The 16,828-nt window shown below is 38.0% G+C and overlaps 1 protein-coding gene across 8 annotated transcripts in view; it reads right to left on the bottom strand.

The window, feature by feature from the left end:
• HECW1 (HECT, C2 and WW domain containing E3 ubiquitin protein ligase 1) overlaps nt 1-16,828 on the bottom strand; it is a 527,464-nt gene that overhangs the window by 64,998 nt on the left and 445,638 nt on the right. For all 8 annotated transcript variants that reach the window (XM_088797859.1, XM_088797857.1, XM_088797858.1 and 5 more), the window contains 4 exons: nt 13,661-13,766; nt 12,818-12,914; nt 3,536-3,619; nt 3,029-3,138 (listed from right to left, as the gene is read on the bottom strand). In XM_088797859.1, coding sequence (XP_088653985.1) covers nt 3,029-3,138; nt 3,536-3,619; nt 12,818-12,914; nt 13,661-13,766 — 397 coding nt within the window. The remainder of the gene's footprint in view (nt 1-3,028; nt 3,139-3,535; nt 3,620-12,817; nt 12,915-13,660; nt 13,767-16,828) is intronic.

Genomic DNA, 16,828 nt, shown 5'->3' with positions numbered 1-16,828 from the left:
CCAACCTAATAGAAGATATGGTAGCAGAAAACATGCAATGAGAAAAGCAAAGCGAAGAAAGAATAAAATAAAAAAATGTGGAGAGTTCAAGTGACCTCTGGGATAACTTAGGCATACCAACATTCACATTATAGGGGTTTCAGAAAGAGAAGAGAGAGAGAACAAGGACTTGAAAACCTATTTGAAGAAATAATGACAGAAAACTTCCCTAACCTGGTGAAGGAAATAGACATACAAGTCCAGGAAGCATAGGGAGTTCCAAACAAGATGAACCCGAAGAGGCCCACACCAAGACACATAATTAAAATGCCAAAGGTTAAAGACAAAGAGAGAATCTTAAAAGCAGCAAGAAAAAAGCAGTTAATTACCTACAAGGAAGTTCCCATAAGACTATCAGCTGATTTCTCAACAGAAATTTTGCAGGCCAGAAGGGATTGGCAGGAAATATTCAAAGTTATGAAAAGCTAGGACCTACAACCCAAATTACTCTAACCAGCAAAGCTGTCATTTAGAAGTGAACGACAGATAAAGAGCATACCAGACAAGAAAAAGCTAAAGGAGTTCATCACCACCAAACAAGGATTACAAGGAATCTTAAAGGGAATTCTTTAGGATGAAAAACAAAAACAAACAAGATCAAAATATGAATAATAAAATGGCAATAGCTACATATCTATGAACAATTACATTAAATGTAAATTGATTAAATACTCCAATGAAAAAATAGGGTGGGTGAATGGATAAGAAAACAAGACCCTTACACATGCTGCCTACAAGAGACTCATTTCAGATTGAAAGACACACAAAGACTGAAAGTAAATGGATGGAAAAAGGTATTTCATGAAAATGGAAACAGAAAAAAAGGTGAAGTAGCAATACTTATACTAGACAAAATAGATTTTAAAACAAAGGCCATAACAAGAGACAAATAAGGACCCAGTAATCCCACTTCTGGGTATTTATCTGAAGAAACCCAACCACTACTTTGATGAGACATTTCCATCCATATGTTCATTGCAGCATCGTTTAAAATGGCCAAGATGTGGAAGAAGCCGGGGTATCTGTCGATGGCTGAATGGATAAAGAGGAAGTGTTACATATAAGCAATGGAATGTTGCTTGGCCATGGAAGGGAATGGATTCTTGCCATCTGCAGCTGAGTGGACTATGTCAGACAGAGAAAGACAGATGCAATGTGATTTCCCTTATATGTGGAATCTAAAGAACAAAACAAACAAACAAACACGTAAAACAGAAACAAACTCATAGATACAGAGAACATTTTGATGGTTGCCGGATGGGAGGGGGTTGGGAGAGGATGAAAAAGGGGAAATACTTAAGAAATACAAATTGATAGTTACAAAATAGTCATGGAAATGTAAAGTATAGCATAGGGGAAAAAGTCAATAATATGATAATAACTATGTATAGTGCCAGGTGGGTACTAGACTAATCAGGGGGATAACTGCTTAAATTATATAAACGTCTAACTGACCACTATGCTATACACCTAAAATTAATATAAAATAATGCTGAATGTCAACCATAATTGAAAAATTTTAAAAAGGTGGGGAGAGGGTGAAGGGGAATAAGAGACTCAAATCTCCAGGTATAAAACAAGTTAAGTCATGGGGATATAATGTACAGCACAGGGAATATAGTCAATAATATTGTGATAGCATGGTACAATGTCAAATGGTTGCTAGACTTATACTGGTGATCACTTCTTTAGGTATACAAAAGTTGAATAACTATGGTGTGTACTTGAAACTAATATAATATTGTATGTTAGCTATATTTTAATAAAAATCTTTAAAGAGAGGCTGATACTGACTTAATAACAGTTTGACAATTAACAAAATTACCTCTAAGAGACAGTTCTGAATGTCCAATACTTGGAAGAGCCAAACTAAAGGATATTCTGGTTTTAGAGACCTATAGCAGTATTGAGTGACACTAAGACATCCCTTCTGAGAGCAGAGAATATTGCTAAATTCTGTTTCTCTTCTGAATTCCCCATTAGCTTCAGAAGCCAATGTTGGAGTCTGACTCTTGAGGTTGTAAGATAATAAGTTACTAGATTTTTCAAACTAACTTCCTTTACTTTTAAAGTTATTTTAAAAATGGGGTTACCACAGGGATCCACAACAATGTGATAATGCAAACCGAACAAATGGGGGAAAAGTCTCTGATATCTAGATCCTGTTTGGAGGTATGAATCTGACTTAAGTTACTTATTTTGATGTATCTAGGAAACAGTAGCTTCCTTTTTCATTAAACACTTCTATATATATTTCCTCATTTGGAATGGGAAATACCTACAAAAAATTTTTGTATCATGAGTAAAGGTATTCAATACATAAAGAAAAGTTCAGGGGGCGCGCTTTAGTATCTTCCTAAGGACATAATGGTGGTCCCTAGTAACAATATAATCTAGTAACTCCCTTACAACTAAAGAAAAGTTGCCAGCATTGGTATCTAATAGCATTCTGAGTCATAAGGACAAATGTTTCAGAAAGTGCTCTTCCCTTTTAAATGGTTGTGAAATACATTTGGAATGTAATAGCAATTTAGAGCAGGGTCTGGCAGACTTTTTTTGTAAAGGGACAGATAATAAATATTTTAGGCTTTTTGGGCCATATGGTCTCTGTTACTATTACTTAACTCTGCTGTTGTAGTATGAAATTTGCCATAGGAAATATCTAAATAAACAGGTGTGTCTGGGTTCCAATAACATTTTATTTATAGACACAGAAATTTGAATTTCATATAATTTACACATGTCATGAAATATTGGTTTTGTAAAAAATTTCAAACCATTTAAAAATGTAAAATGCATTCTAGCCTTGGGGCATTACAAAAATAGGTGGTAATTTGTCAACACCCAATTTAGGCAGTGTGCACTTGATCAGAAAATTGAGAGGGGGCAGAGAGAGAGGAAAAACATACATTTACCCTTCTTCCACCTTCTTCTGGTAGAAACACAGATGGCCATTTACAGGAGATACACTGCCAGACACTCAAGTTACCTGGGGAGTTCTGAGGTGAGGAACAAGGAGAACAGCGGGGAGAGAAGCTGTACCCAGGGTGGAAGGCAGCCTGCAGCGGGATGTAGGACATAATCTCTTCTTCAAAGAGACTGCAAAGTAAAAAAAAAATAAAAAAAAATTAGTTCTCTGTCCATGAGAGAGTGTTTATGAATTTGGGTAATAGCAGTTACACTTTTCACAAAACAATAAAAGCATTTAGATTCAGATGCAGTATTAAAAAGATAGGCATATTAAGCATGCAAATGCTCGGTGTAAACCCTAATTAATCCTACAACAAAGTTTCCATCAAGTACTATATATAGCTCTTGTTACCTGAGTTATAAATACAAAGAAGGCAATGGATAGCAGGTACAAGGATGGGGCTCTACTTCAGTTACAGCTACTAGAAACCTCAAGACCAAATGGTGAGTGTTTCAGTCTGGGCTGTAGTGGAGGTGAACAGCCCAGGGTAGCTTTTCCAGAGTTGCTTCAGGCTTAGCCCCTTACCTCAGCAAAATAACTAGATCTGCATCACAGGACAACTTTTCAAGCCCATGACTACCCTCAGTCCGGATGTAATGGATTTTCTCCCTAGGATAACGTGGGAAAGAAAATAAGAGTTACACTCCAACACATAAGCTAAGAAATGAATTCTTTTCTGATCCTTTTTTTCTCTCCAATGTGGTTGAAGAGTGATGTTCTAATTAGTGTCCAGTGTATTTCATGGCATTTTAAGTTTTTATTGCAGGTTCCTGTGATGCTCTACAAGGAATTGCCTCTCCTTATACTCACACTGAGACAGAAGCTAAGGACCACAGCAAAGGTAGGTCCGCGAATAGCTATGACAATCAGCAGTGAGGCTAGGTAAGGAGAGCTGCTGGAGAGCTGTTGTGGGCTCGTGACATCTTGGAAACCATGGAAAGAAAGAGTGAGGGGATGTCTCTTAAGAAACCTTATGCCTGATGAAAAATGTATGAGGCCATGCTGGGCACAAAGAGAGTCTGGCCTCCAGAACACATGAGAGTCTCCCAGGTCGTTCTGAGCACAGGCATCAGTTTCTCTCTGTTTGATTACAGTTCATGCATTCTGATCCTTTTTCACAACTTCCAACTCCAATCTGGCAAAGTATTCCAATGAGTATATGAATAAATAGCGTTTATTTTGATTAAATGAACTTTGTAATTGGCTTCTCTGACATTCAAATATTTGAATATTACGAACACCACAGCCAAAAATCATTCGATTGTACGCATGCTTCAAAGATGTTTCACCCACCCACCCCCCTTCTTTGAAGCAATGCCTCAAAAACTGGGAACACTTAGTGATTGTGTTTTTTTTAAATATTCAACTTTTTTCTTTTTTTGCATGTTGAAATCCTAACACTCAATGTGATGGTGTTAGGAGGTGGGACCTTTAGAATGTGATTAGATCATGAGGGCAAAGCCCTCATGAATGAGATTAGTTCCCGTATAAAAGACATTCCAGGGGGATCGAATATATGGTGATGGAAGGAGAACTGACTCTGGGTGATGAACACACAATGGGATTTATAGATGATGTAATACAGAATTGTACACCTGAAATCTATGTAATTTTACTAACAATTGTCACCCCAATAAATTTAATAAATAAAAAAAAAGACATTCCAGAGAGCTCCATAGTTGCTTCTGCCATGTGAGGATAAGAGAAGTCTGTAACCTGAAAGAGTGCCCTCACTCTGACTATTGTGGCACCCTGAATCTTGGACTTCCAGTCTCCAGACTGTGAGCAATAAACTTTTCCTGTTTCTAAGCCATCCATTCTGTGGGGTTTTGTTACAGCAGCTAAGACGTGCTTACTCTACATAAACTGAGACAGGCACCGTCAGCCACTGATCTGCAGAAGCCCCACACACGGCTTCATTCCTCAGCTCCTGACCCTCTTGTTCAAGCTGTTTCTGCATTCACAATATCACCACAAGCTGCACCCTCCCCTCCATCCATGCTCTACTATTATCCATATGACCATCATCTCTCAAATAGATTAATATCATAGTCTCCTACATAGCCTCCCTGCTCTATCTCATGCCCCACCTCCAGTCTAGCCATTCTCCACAGAGCAGCCCAAGTGGTCATTAAAAACACAAATGCACCCACATTTCTTTCCTGCTGAAAACTCTTTAATAACTTTTCAAATAAATTTCACTTCAAATAAAATCCCAACTCCTTTCCATTGCTGACAAGGCCCCCACCCAACTTTCACACATTCCTGATTTACCCCTAAGCCATACTGGCCTCTTTCACTCTTCACCTACGTCAAGCCTTTTCTGACTTGGGGCCCTTGTACACTTTTCCCCTGATCCCCACCTTGCATCTCAGGGATGGTTCAGGTTTCAGCATGGTGCCACCTGGTGCCACCTACCTGGAAAAGCATTCCCTGTATTCTGTCTAGAAGGTAAGTTCTCTTCCCCTGCACCAAAACATTATCGACTATCACCGAGTTCTGATCATGTCTTTCATGGCCCTTAACAATTTCTGTAGCTACATATTTTGCTTAAAAAACAAAAACAAATGAAACTTGTCCGTCATCTGTCTCTCTTAATAGATTATAAGTGCCTTGAGAGTAAGACATGTGCTTGTTTTGCTTGCTACAGCATACATAGTCCTAGCACAATCCTGATTCAGAATAGTTGCACAATAAAAGTACTAGTTGAAGGAAAGAATTAATGAATAATGACTGCCACAATGACCCTTAAAGTTGATAGATGTAATTAATCTCTGGGTTTTCTGTCTCCATCTTCCCCCTCTACATAATTTGCTGTGGTCTGCTGAAAACAGTTTTCTGAGAACTCATCCTCCAGCCTCTAATCTAGCAACTAGCTTCGTGGACCCAAACAGTGGATCCATAGTTCCCTGAGAATAGCAATGGCTGAATGGTGGTCACTCTCCCTACTTGGGGACCAGCGGAAGCAGTAAGTTCTTTCTCTTGACAGGGTCATGGGAAGAGGTGCTTTTCTTTTCAACTCTTGGACCTTTAAAATGGAGCTGACTCACACTCACATCACACACAGGAGCAGACAAAGGCCAAGTCATATGGAGCAGTGTTCATCTCCTCATTCTTTAAAGCCTGACCCCTTGAATAGCAAGTTGTTTTTTTTTTTTTCAAACTTTTGAATTTATTTTACTTTTTAAAGATTTTTATTAAACTATATTAGGTTGGTACAAAAGTTATTGTGGCTTAAAAGGTGAAAAATAATTGCAAAACCTCAGTTACTTTTGCACCAACCTAATAGCTAACATACAATATTATATTAGTTTCAGGTGCACATCATCATTATTCAACAGTTCCCACCTGGCACTATATATAGTTATTACCATATTATTGATTATTCTTATATTCCCTATGCTAAAGAAGTGATCACCATGATAAGTCCAGCAGCTATCTGACACCATACCATGCTATCACAATATTATTGACTATATTCCCCATGCTGTATGTTACAGCCCCAAGACTTGTTTTATACTTGGAAATTTGGACCTCTTATTCTTCCTTATCTTTTTTCTCCCTTTTTAATTTTTCAATTAGAGTTGACATTCAATATTATTTTATATTAGTATCAGGTGTACAGCATAGTGGTTAGACATTAATATAATTTACAAAATGATCCCCCTGACTAGAACCCACTTCACACTATACACAGTTATTACCATATTATTGATTATATTCTCTATACTTAGCTTTACATCCCCATGACTATTTTGTAACTACCAATTTGTATTTCTTAATCCCTTCACTTTTTTCACCCTGTGCCCAACCCCCTCCCATTTCCCACCTAACAAATCTAGTACCCACTGACACCATACATAGTTATTACAATATTATTCACTCTATTGGTTATGCTATACCTTACATCCTTGTAACTACTGTGTAACAACCAATTTGTACTTCTTTATCCCTTCCCATTTTTCACCCACCCCCAACTGCCCTCCGATCTGGCAACAATCAAAACGTTCTCTGTATCTATGAGTTTGTTTCTTTTTTTGTTTGTTTATTTAAATTGTTCTTTAGATTTCACTTATAAGTGAGATCACATGGCATCTATCTTTTGCTGTCTGATTTACTATACTCAGCACAGTACCCTCTAAGTCCATCCATGTTGGTGCAGATGGCATGATTTCATTCTTCCGAATGGCTGAGTAATATTCTATTGTATATATGCACCACCTCTTCTTTATCCATTCATCCATTCAGAGAAACACAGGTTACCTTCATATTTTGCCTATTGTAAATAATGCTGCAATGAACATATAAATGAGCATGTCCCCTCAAAGTAGTGTTTCCGGTTTCTTTGGATAAGTACCCAGAAGTAGGATTACTAGGTCCTTCTTTGTCTCTTGTTATAATCTTTGTTTTAAAATCTATTTTGTCTGGTATAAGTACAAGGTATTCTATGCCCACTTTTGTTTGTTTTTTTCCATTGTTATGAAATATGTTTTATTATCTCTTTACTTTCAGTCTATGTGTCTCTTTTGAATGGAAGTGAGTCTCTTGCAGGCAGCATGTGTAAGAGTCTTGTTTTTGTTTCCATTCAGCTCCCCTATCTTTTGATTGGAGCATTTAATCTACTTACATTGAAAGTAATTGTTATAGGCTTGTGGTTATTGACATTTTATTATTCATACTTTCTATTTATTTATTTATTTATTTGTTTGTTTGTTTGTTTGTTTGTCTTAAAGATATCCCTCTAACAATCCTTGTACTACTGGTTTGATGGTAAGAAACTCCTTTAGCTTTTTCTTGTGTGGGAAGCTCTTTATCTGTCCTTTGATTCTAAATGGTAGTTTTGCTAGGTGGAGTAATTTTGGTTGTAGGTCCTTGGTTTTCATCACTTTGAATATTTCCTGCCAATCCCTTCTACCCTGCAAAGTTTCTGTTGAGAAATCAGCTGATAATCTTATGGGAGCTCCCTTATAAGTTACTAGTTGCCTTTCTCTTTCTGCTTTTAGAATTCTCTCTTTGTCTTTACCCTTTGCCATTTTAATTATGATGTATCTTGGTGTGGGCCTATTTGGGTTTATCTAGTTTGGGACTCTATGCACTTCCTGGGCTTCTATATCTATGTTCTTCACCAGGTTAAGGTTAGGGAAGTTTTCTGTTATTGTTTCTTCCAATAGGTTTTCAATTCCTTGCTCTCTCTCTTCTCCTTCTGGTACCCCTATGAGGTGAATGTTGGTATGCATGATATTGTCCCAGAGGCCCCTTAAACTCTCCTCATTTTTTTTGATTCTTTTTTCTCTTTGTCTTTCTGATTGTTTCCTATTACCTTATCTTCTAAATCGCTGATTCAATCCTCTTCTTTATCTAGTCTACTGTTGATTCCCTCAAAGTATTCTTCATTTCCATTATTGTACTCTTTATTTCTCACTGGTTCTTTTTTATGTTTCCCATTTTAATGTTTCCTATTTCTTTGTTGAAGTTCTCCCAGAGATCACTGAGAATCTTTATAACCAGTGTTTGGAACTGTGTTTCACAGATTACTTGTCTCCATTTTGTTTAGTTCTTTTTCTGGAGCTTTGTTCTGTTCTTTTATTTGGGACATGTTCCTTCATATTCCCATTTTGGCTGCCTCCCTGTGTTTGCTTCTATGTATTAGGTAGGGCTGCTATGTCTCTTGGTCTTAGTAGAGAGGCCTTACATAGTAGGTGTGCTGTGGGGCTTAATGGCACAGTCTTTCTGGTCACTTGAGCTGCGCACTCCATGTATGTCCCTTGTGTGTGTTCCGTGTGCCCTCCTCGTGTAGTTGAGCCTTGATTGCTAGGTGCACGTCAGTGGGTGGGATGAACCCTAGGGCTCAGTAGTTGTGAGGACTGGTTGTGACTGGAGTGGAGGAGTTGTACTGCAAGGAATGACCCTAGAGAGCAAGATCTGCCTCAGCAAGGCTCTGGTGCCTGCCCAATCCACCCCTGGGTATGTTGTCCTCAGTGCTGGCTGAGTGATGCTCCAGCTAGTTTGAAAGCTGGTCACTGGGTGTGCCAGCCTCAGGGCCATCTGGGAGGGGCCTGCTGCAGGTCAACTTCAGCCACAGCCTGTGCCCTATCCAGGGCCACCAGGCAGGAGCCACATAGCAATATGCAGATGGCCACCACCTATACTGTGTTTGGAAGTTCCTCAAGAGGCAAAACCACAAACTAAGGCCAACTACCACTAGTGCTGGGCTTAGGGCTGCTCAGCCAGAGGTACAGGACATGTTCAAGCCAGAAACTGCTTGTCTGGTTTCTGTGAATCCTTGAGAGACCCCAGGAAAGTCTTCAGCATGAACCAAGACAGGCAGTTTGTATGAAAAAGTACTTGCAGCAGCTTGGGTGTGCCCAAAAGTTGGGCAGGATGGGTTCTCAGAATCACCATGGTGTGGTAAACAAACTCAAATATGGGGCCTGTCTGTACCTGCACACAGGGAGGGGGAGAGCTCAACAAAGAAACAATGGCTTCCATCAGCTCCTCCATCCTGGAGAAAGCTGCCCCTCCAGCCCTCACCTTGAAGCTAGACAAGTCAGTTCCTCTCCATATGTCCCTGTCACCTTTTGAGCTGCTGCTCCAGTGCTGAAGCTCAGAGCCAGTGATCCCATTGGTGAGTATCTCTGGTGAGGTCCCTTTAAGAGGAGTGCCTGGAATTCCAGCTGTCCTCTGTCTCACTCAGCCACAGTCTTCACTAGTTTTCACAACCAGAAATTATGGGGATGTCTCTCTGTGGCACTGGAATCCTGGGCTGGGGAGGGAGTGGGACCCCTTGCTCCTTGGGGTGGGAGAATCGCAGCTGAGATATTCCTCCTGATCTTGATGGTCATATGCAGGTGTGGGACCAACCCATTCTGCATCTCTGCCCCTCCTACTGGAATTGCTTTTCTTTTCCTGCATGTCCTTAGTTGTAGCGTTTCAATTCAGCAAGATTTCAGGTGATTCTAAATGATGGTTGTTTTGTAGTTTAGTTGTAATTTTGATGTGGTCATAAGAGAAGGTAAGCACAGTGTTTACCTCCTGTGCCATCTTGACCAGCTACCTGATAACTAAAGAGCAAGTTCTTGCTCTTGTCACTCTGCCTTTTGCATTCCATGGCTTCTTACTATCTGATATCATTGTGGGCCAATTGTTTTTAATGAAATATTTGGGTTTTCAACCTGGGATCCACAGGTCTTTTAGGGTGCATCAACTATTTGAAATTATATGCAAAGGTTTATGTTTATATGTGGGGAAAGAGTATAAAATAGTTTTCATCAGATCATTGAAGCAGTCCATAACTTTAAAAAAGTTATTAGTTTCTATACTAGATAACTTCCATGGTTTTTCCAATTCCAACATGCCCTGATTCTGTCTCCCCATATCTGGAAAATCGTGATTGTACAAATCCACATTGCAACAAAGCCTTTAAAGTTTTTTGGATTTTGTTATAATGCAATATTACACAATAAGGCTGAAAAGTTTACTGCTCTTTGGAAATATATTATACTCTTTTACCCCCAGAAACCTTTTTTTTTTTTTACTTTTCAAATTATTTAAATGAGAATCTAGTGCCTTTGGTGAGTTCAAATTCCTCCAAAAAGTAAGCAGTGAACACGTTACTTCGTGGTAGAACCAGTAACATAAAAAATGTTCAAGAGCAGACGTGTGTTACAAACTTTTCAGGTAACACAACTCCTCTGAAAATCCATTGGAAAATCCCTTAAGATACTAAGATACTGTGAGAAGAAGAGCACCTCATGAATAAATGACCCATATGACCTAATATGGCACTGCCTCTTGTGGCACACTAATGAAACTTGGGCAGGGTTGAACATAAGTGGAAGTGACAATTACTCATGCTAAATCTCAACAGTTCATGCTAAATAACTTTTATTCACTTTACAAGTAGTTAGTGTTTTCTATCTTCAAATTAAAGGACCAAGTTCTGAGGGGGCAGAGTGGGTACAAAGACAAGGAATACATAGGTCCTGCTTTAAAGAGGTTATAGTACTGTAGGAAGACATAAATACATTATAGAACATAATAGGTAAGGGGAAAATATATTAGAGGTACAAAAAAATGGTTAAAGTAAAGCAAAATTAAAACTAAAGTTTGCCTGGATCACCAAATCTTTACATTTGATTTGAGCCTTTAAAATGGGATGACATGTCCTTAACAGAGAAGCCAATCCAAGAAAGGTAAAAGTAGGAGAGGACACAACCTATTTGGTGGAGGTGAGATACCAGAAGGAAAAACAAAAAAACTAGCACAATATGGAGAATTAGGTTAAGACTAGACTTTAGAGCCCTTGGAAATTGTGCTTAGAAATTTTAACTCTATTTCAATTGCAGTGAGAGCCATGGAAGCTTTTTTGAGGAGCAAAAGTGACATAATTTGATTTGTGCTATAAGAAGATAATTCTGGTTATAGTAGTGTGATAAGAGATTTCTTCTAAGAGACCCCTGAAAAGTCCAGGAGAGAAATGATGAAGATCCAAATATTGGCCATGGCTGAAAGAAGAGAATAAAAAGGCTGGAAGAGAGAAAGTGTGGAAGTAAGTATTTACATGTGGAGATTAAGAAAGAGAGAGGAGATGAGAAGCAGTTTGGAGGATTGTTCTAATTTATACAGGTAAAGATCACAGGGAAAATAGGTGTTAATGAGGGGTTGTGGAGGGTAAAGAATAGTGATTGACATATCCTGGCAGGATTAATAAGGATTTGAATAGCAAAGAGGCTATTTTCAGACGTTGGTGTTTTATTGAGGAAGTCATACAAAGTAAAGTTTTACAGCTGTCAGACAGATTCAAAAGACCACCAAATGGGAGGCGAGGGATTAGGGGCAGTCACTGACTGTATTCCTGCCTGGTTCTTTACACACATCCCCATTTAAGAGCGAGCCTCCAAAGTTCCCACACTGAGACCCTGTTTCAGTGATGAGGAAACTAAGGGTAGAGGATTGAATAACACGCCTTGATTGTTAATCCCTATGTGAGCAATAATTCAAACTCCAAGAGGATACTCTTAACATCATGCATCTCAAGTTTTTGAAATTCTGGGTAGTAAACTAAAGGAGAGAGATGTTTGACTATCTTGGTGAGAAAGTGGGATTTAAGTTCAGAGGATATTTTCTCTTTTTATCATTTTGGATGTCTATCCCTTCCAAATGAAGTGATTCAGAGTTTCAGAGACACTTGTTCAAAAATGACCCTAATAGACAATAAAATTAAAGTAGTTAAAACAAACATGTGACACTTTTTGTTTGCTTGTTTGTTTATTTTTGAATATGGTCATCTAACATCTGGTTTACCATTTAGCAATCATATTTATTGATTTTTCTTTTTTTCTTTTTAATTAAATTTATTGTACACCTGAAATCTATGTAATTTTACTAACAATTGCCACCCCAATAAATTTAAAAAAAGGTTAAAAAGATTTATTGGGGTGACAATGGTTAGTAAAATTACATAGGTTTCAAGTGTACAATTCTGTATGATCTTTACATAAATAACTTTTAATTAAAACTATTTTGCTCCCTTTCTGTGCTTCCCTCTAAATTAATGGAAATCATTTTAGCATCATATGAATAATATGTAGCCTGACAATATGAGTATCTCAGATTGTGACACTTCTGAGAACCTTAGAAGCCTCTGCCCCTTCATTTTGAGCATGTAAATTCAAATTTAAACGCATGAATAAAATGCATCATAAGCTTCTGTGTGCTCTCTCTCTCTCTTTCTCCATAAAGTTGTTGTTCCACCTGGAAAAATAGCTGGAAGATCTGGGGTTAGAGGAGTGAGGGACAAGCCCCTACCTGAGTGCAGGGTTTTTCACCAAGCTTGGCTGACGCTCTTGCAGCATTTCAAAAATGTTTGGCTGGCGAAGAAATGCCACAATCTTGTCATTATATGCTGAAACAGACAAAAGTGAAGAGTTGTGGTTGAGTCTGCATCCCAGAGAAAATTTGTCTGATGATTGGAAGATGGCTGCTTGATACAAGAACTAATGCAGAAGTTTGAAGAGCAGGTAGATATTCATCAAAAAATGTAAGCTCTTGAGGGTTTTTTTCTGTGCTATAATAGCATTATTATTTTTAAATGATGAAACCAAATGTGAACTAGATCTAAGTTAATCATTCTAATATGCCAGGATATTAACTCGGTGTTAACTCATTTCTGTGTGAAAGGATGAAGAATAAAGTAGTTCTTCCATGAGGGGAGTTCTACTCTCCTTCTAATTTTTCTTGGTCATTTTGCCATAGTTATCATAGCAAAAAGTTATCATAGCAAAATATTACTTATGAGTTCAAAGAAATCCTTTTCTGAGCCCTTGAAACTTATAACCTGTGGCCATGGGTTGATTTCCCAGTAGTGATAATAAAACTATACAAAATCAATTTAGACTCATTTCTATTGACACAAGTGGTATGTGTTATGAAAAGAGGTAGCTGAGATTAGGAATGAAGATTGTGTCAACTTATCCCCATATACACAGGGAAAAGAGGTCTAAATTAAAAACTGCATCTAGCAGCAACAAAATCCATCACCTAACTAAGTATGCTCCACTGGACTCACAATATTCAATATTAAAGGACTCACAATAAGAAAAACAAAGTTAAGTATTGAGTATCCAGGGGTTCAAGAAGCACAATACATACCCAGTGGCAATGACTCATGTTGATGCTGGTTTCGAATAGCAGCTACCAGGCTGTGTCCTGGCCTGGCCAGTAAAGAAGCTCCTCTGTTTCTAGAAACTTCTGAGGCCTAATTTTAAAATAAAATTATTAGCATTGGACATATAATCAATTTCAGATGGTCTTTTAATACTGTTTTTTGTTTTTCAATATGGAGGTAAAAGACCCTGATTTCACCTAAGTTAAAAAAGCAACAATCGAATATATGGTGATGGAAGGAGAACTGACTCTGGGTGATGAACACACAATGGGATTTATAGATGATGTAATACAGAATTGTACACCTGAAATCTATGTAATTTTACTAACAATTGTCACCCCAATAAATTTAAAAAAACACACAAAAAAACGCAATAAAGTGACAATCTTCAAAGTGATGGAAAATAAGTGAGTTTTTAAAACATGACTGAGTGGTTGATGTGCTATATTGTGATTTTTAAGACAGTGATTGGGCCTAATGTCATGAATGTTAATCAAATTAATAAACTGAATAGGTGATGTCAGCATTGTGGTAGGGTGAAAAGACCCCTGTGTTTCTTCCCTTAAAGTTACAACTAGTGGGACAACTATAATTCAACAAAGGATCCCTGGTTAATACACAAAAATGCCTAAGAGATCCACGCACAGAGACATCTGAAGGTGGGTGTATTGGAATTAGACCAGGTGGAAAGGGGGGAAGGACAGAGACAAAGGCCACAAACACAGTCCAGCACCCAATGCAGCCCCAGTTGATGCAGTAGCCAGGGAGGAGTCGGGTGGCGACCCTCGCACAGAAACCCAGAGAGTAGGAGGAGTAGAAGCAACATTCTGGCCCGAGTAGCTGGCATCCACTGAAGCTAAACCCAGTCACAGGAGCATAGATGTGGCATTAACAGTGTGGCAGCTGTGGACTAGTAGCTGCCATTACCTGCAAGAAGGTAAAGCCACAGACTTGCAAATCTGCCTCCACTTAACCTCCCATCACCCCCACTTTTGGTGGAACCCAGTAGAAGCAGAGCCCTGAAGAGGCAGTGGAGATGCCTTGGATAACACAGCACAGCTGGCAGCCTCTGGTTACAAAGAGTCAGTGCCAGAAACTCACAGGCCTGGAGCCCCATTGCCCACCGTATTACATAATGGGGATAGTGCCCTGAGGGTGAGGTGACCTGGACATAGACGGGCCACTCACCACCTTGGGGAATATGGGGCATTTTTCATGACCAAGGCATAACCACCCCCACCAAGATCCTGGAGATTCAGTAGTGCAGTAAGAGAAAACAAAAACTTGCACTATATCACCATCTACTGGAAAACCAATGAAAGACCTCTATTTATCAATCTGCTGAATTGTTACAAGCAAAACATTACTTAAAAAAGAGTTTACAACCTCCAGTGCGCACAGAGAGAAACAGTCTATCAAGTATCATGAATAATCAAAGTGACAAGGTGGTTCAGAAATAAAATGAAAAGTCTCTGGAAACCAAACTCAAAGACAAGGAAGACTGTGATTTAAATGAGAGAGAATTCAAGATTGCAGTTATGAAAAAGCTCAATGAGAAACAAGAAAATTCAGAAAGGTAGTTAAATGAGCTCAGGAATAAAATCAATAAAGTACTCCTCAGGAACAAAGGAGTACTTTATTAAAGAGATTAAAACATAAAAAAAACCCAAACAGAAATTATGGAGCTAGAGAACTCAATAAATGAGATGAAGACTACATTAGAGGCACTGGAAACAGAGCAGACCAGATGGAAGAGAGAATTTGCAAGTTCGAAGCTGGAAATCTAGAAATGACTCAGGTGGAAGAAGAGAGAGAGAACTGACAATTAAAAAAATGAAAAAACTCTACAAGAACTACCTGACTTCATTAGAAAGAGCAACATAAGAATAATGGGTATAACAGAAGGAGAACAGAGGGAAAAAGAAACAGAGGGACTATTCAAATGAATAATCAATCAATGAGAACTCCCCAAACCTATAAAAAGAACTGGACTCTCAAATTCAAGAAACTAACAGAATGCCTAGTTATCTCAATGCAAAAAGACCTTCTCCAAGACACAACATATTAAAACTGTCAAAAATTAATGACAAAGAAAGAATCCACAAGGCAAGTAGGGGAAAAAAAAGAGTGTAACCTACAAAGAAAACTCCATTAGATTATTATCATATTTTTCAACAGAAACCTGGCAAGCCAGGAGAGTGTGGAATGAAATATTTAAAATATTAACATTTAATTATAACATGAAAGTTAAAAGGGGAGAATAGCATTTTAAAAAGATTATAAATCCTGTAATTTGCAAATGAATGCACATCATGAAAAGTGGTAATTTGTGACAATAAAAACACAAAAGTGGTGGAGTAGAAGGACTAAATTTGGACAGGTGAATGAAGATAAAATGCAATCAGAGATAAAGGACTATTGTATGTATGAAACTTTTTTTTTACATAAACCTAATAGTAACCACAAGAAAAAAATCTACAGCTGATACATGTAATATCATAGAAAACCACCAAACTAAAATAGCAGACAGAAACATAAAGAAAAGAAACAATGGAGATACAGAGCAACAAGGAAACAAAAGATAAATGGCTGTTATATGTCGTCATATATCATTAACCACTCCAAATGTAAAGGGACTGAACTCACCAATCAAAAGACACAGAGTAGTGAGGTGATTAAAAAAGAAGACCCTAAAAAATATAAATAAACAAAAAAATAAAAATAAAAAAGAAGACCCAACCATTTGCCTTTAGGAGACCCATTTCAGCTACAAAGGAAAACATTGGCTTAAAGTAAAGAGGTGTAAAGGGGGCAAATGGCATAACATCAGAGAAATGTATAGCCATACTTTTATCAGAAAAATATATTTCATGATAAAAAGGTACAAAGAGACAATGAAGGACATTTTATAATGCTAACAGACACAATTCATTACAAAGACATAATGGATATCAATATATATACAACTAACCTGGCAACACCAAAATACAGAGGGTGCCAAAAAAATGTACACACATTTTAAGAAAGGAAAAAAAAAACTGTATTAAAATTGTATTACTCGGAGCATTTTATGAATTTGACTCCAAAGGCAATGGAAGTAAAAGCTAAAATAAACGAATGGGACTATATGAAACTTAAAAGCTTCTGCACAG

The sequence above is a fragment of the Rhinolophus sinicus genome, chromosome 4 (genome assembly GCF_057876585.1).
Source record: "Rhinolophus sinicus isolate RSI-liver-muscle chromosome 4, RSI-T2T, whole genome shotgun sequence".
Classification (NCBI taxonomy): Eukaryota; Metazoa; Chordata; class Mammalia; order Chiroptera; family Rhinolophidae; genus Rhinolophus; species Rhinolophus sinicus.
The sequence above is the reverse complement of the archived record's forward strand: the minus strand, read 5'-3'. Positions and strand labels throughout refer to the sequence as shown.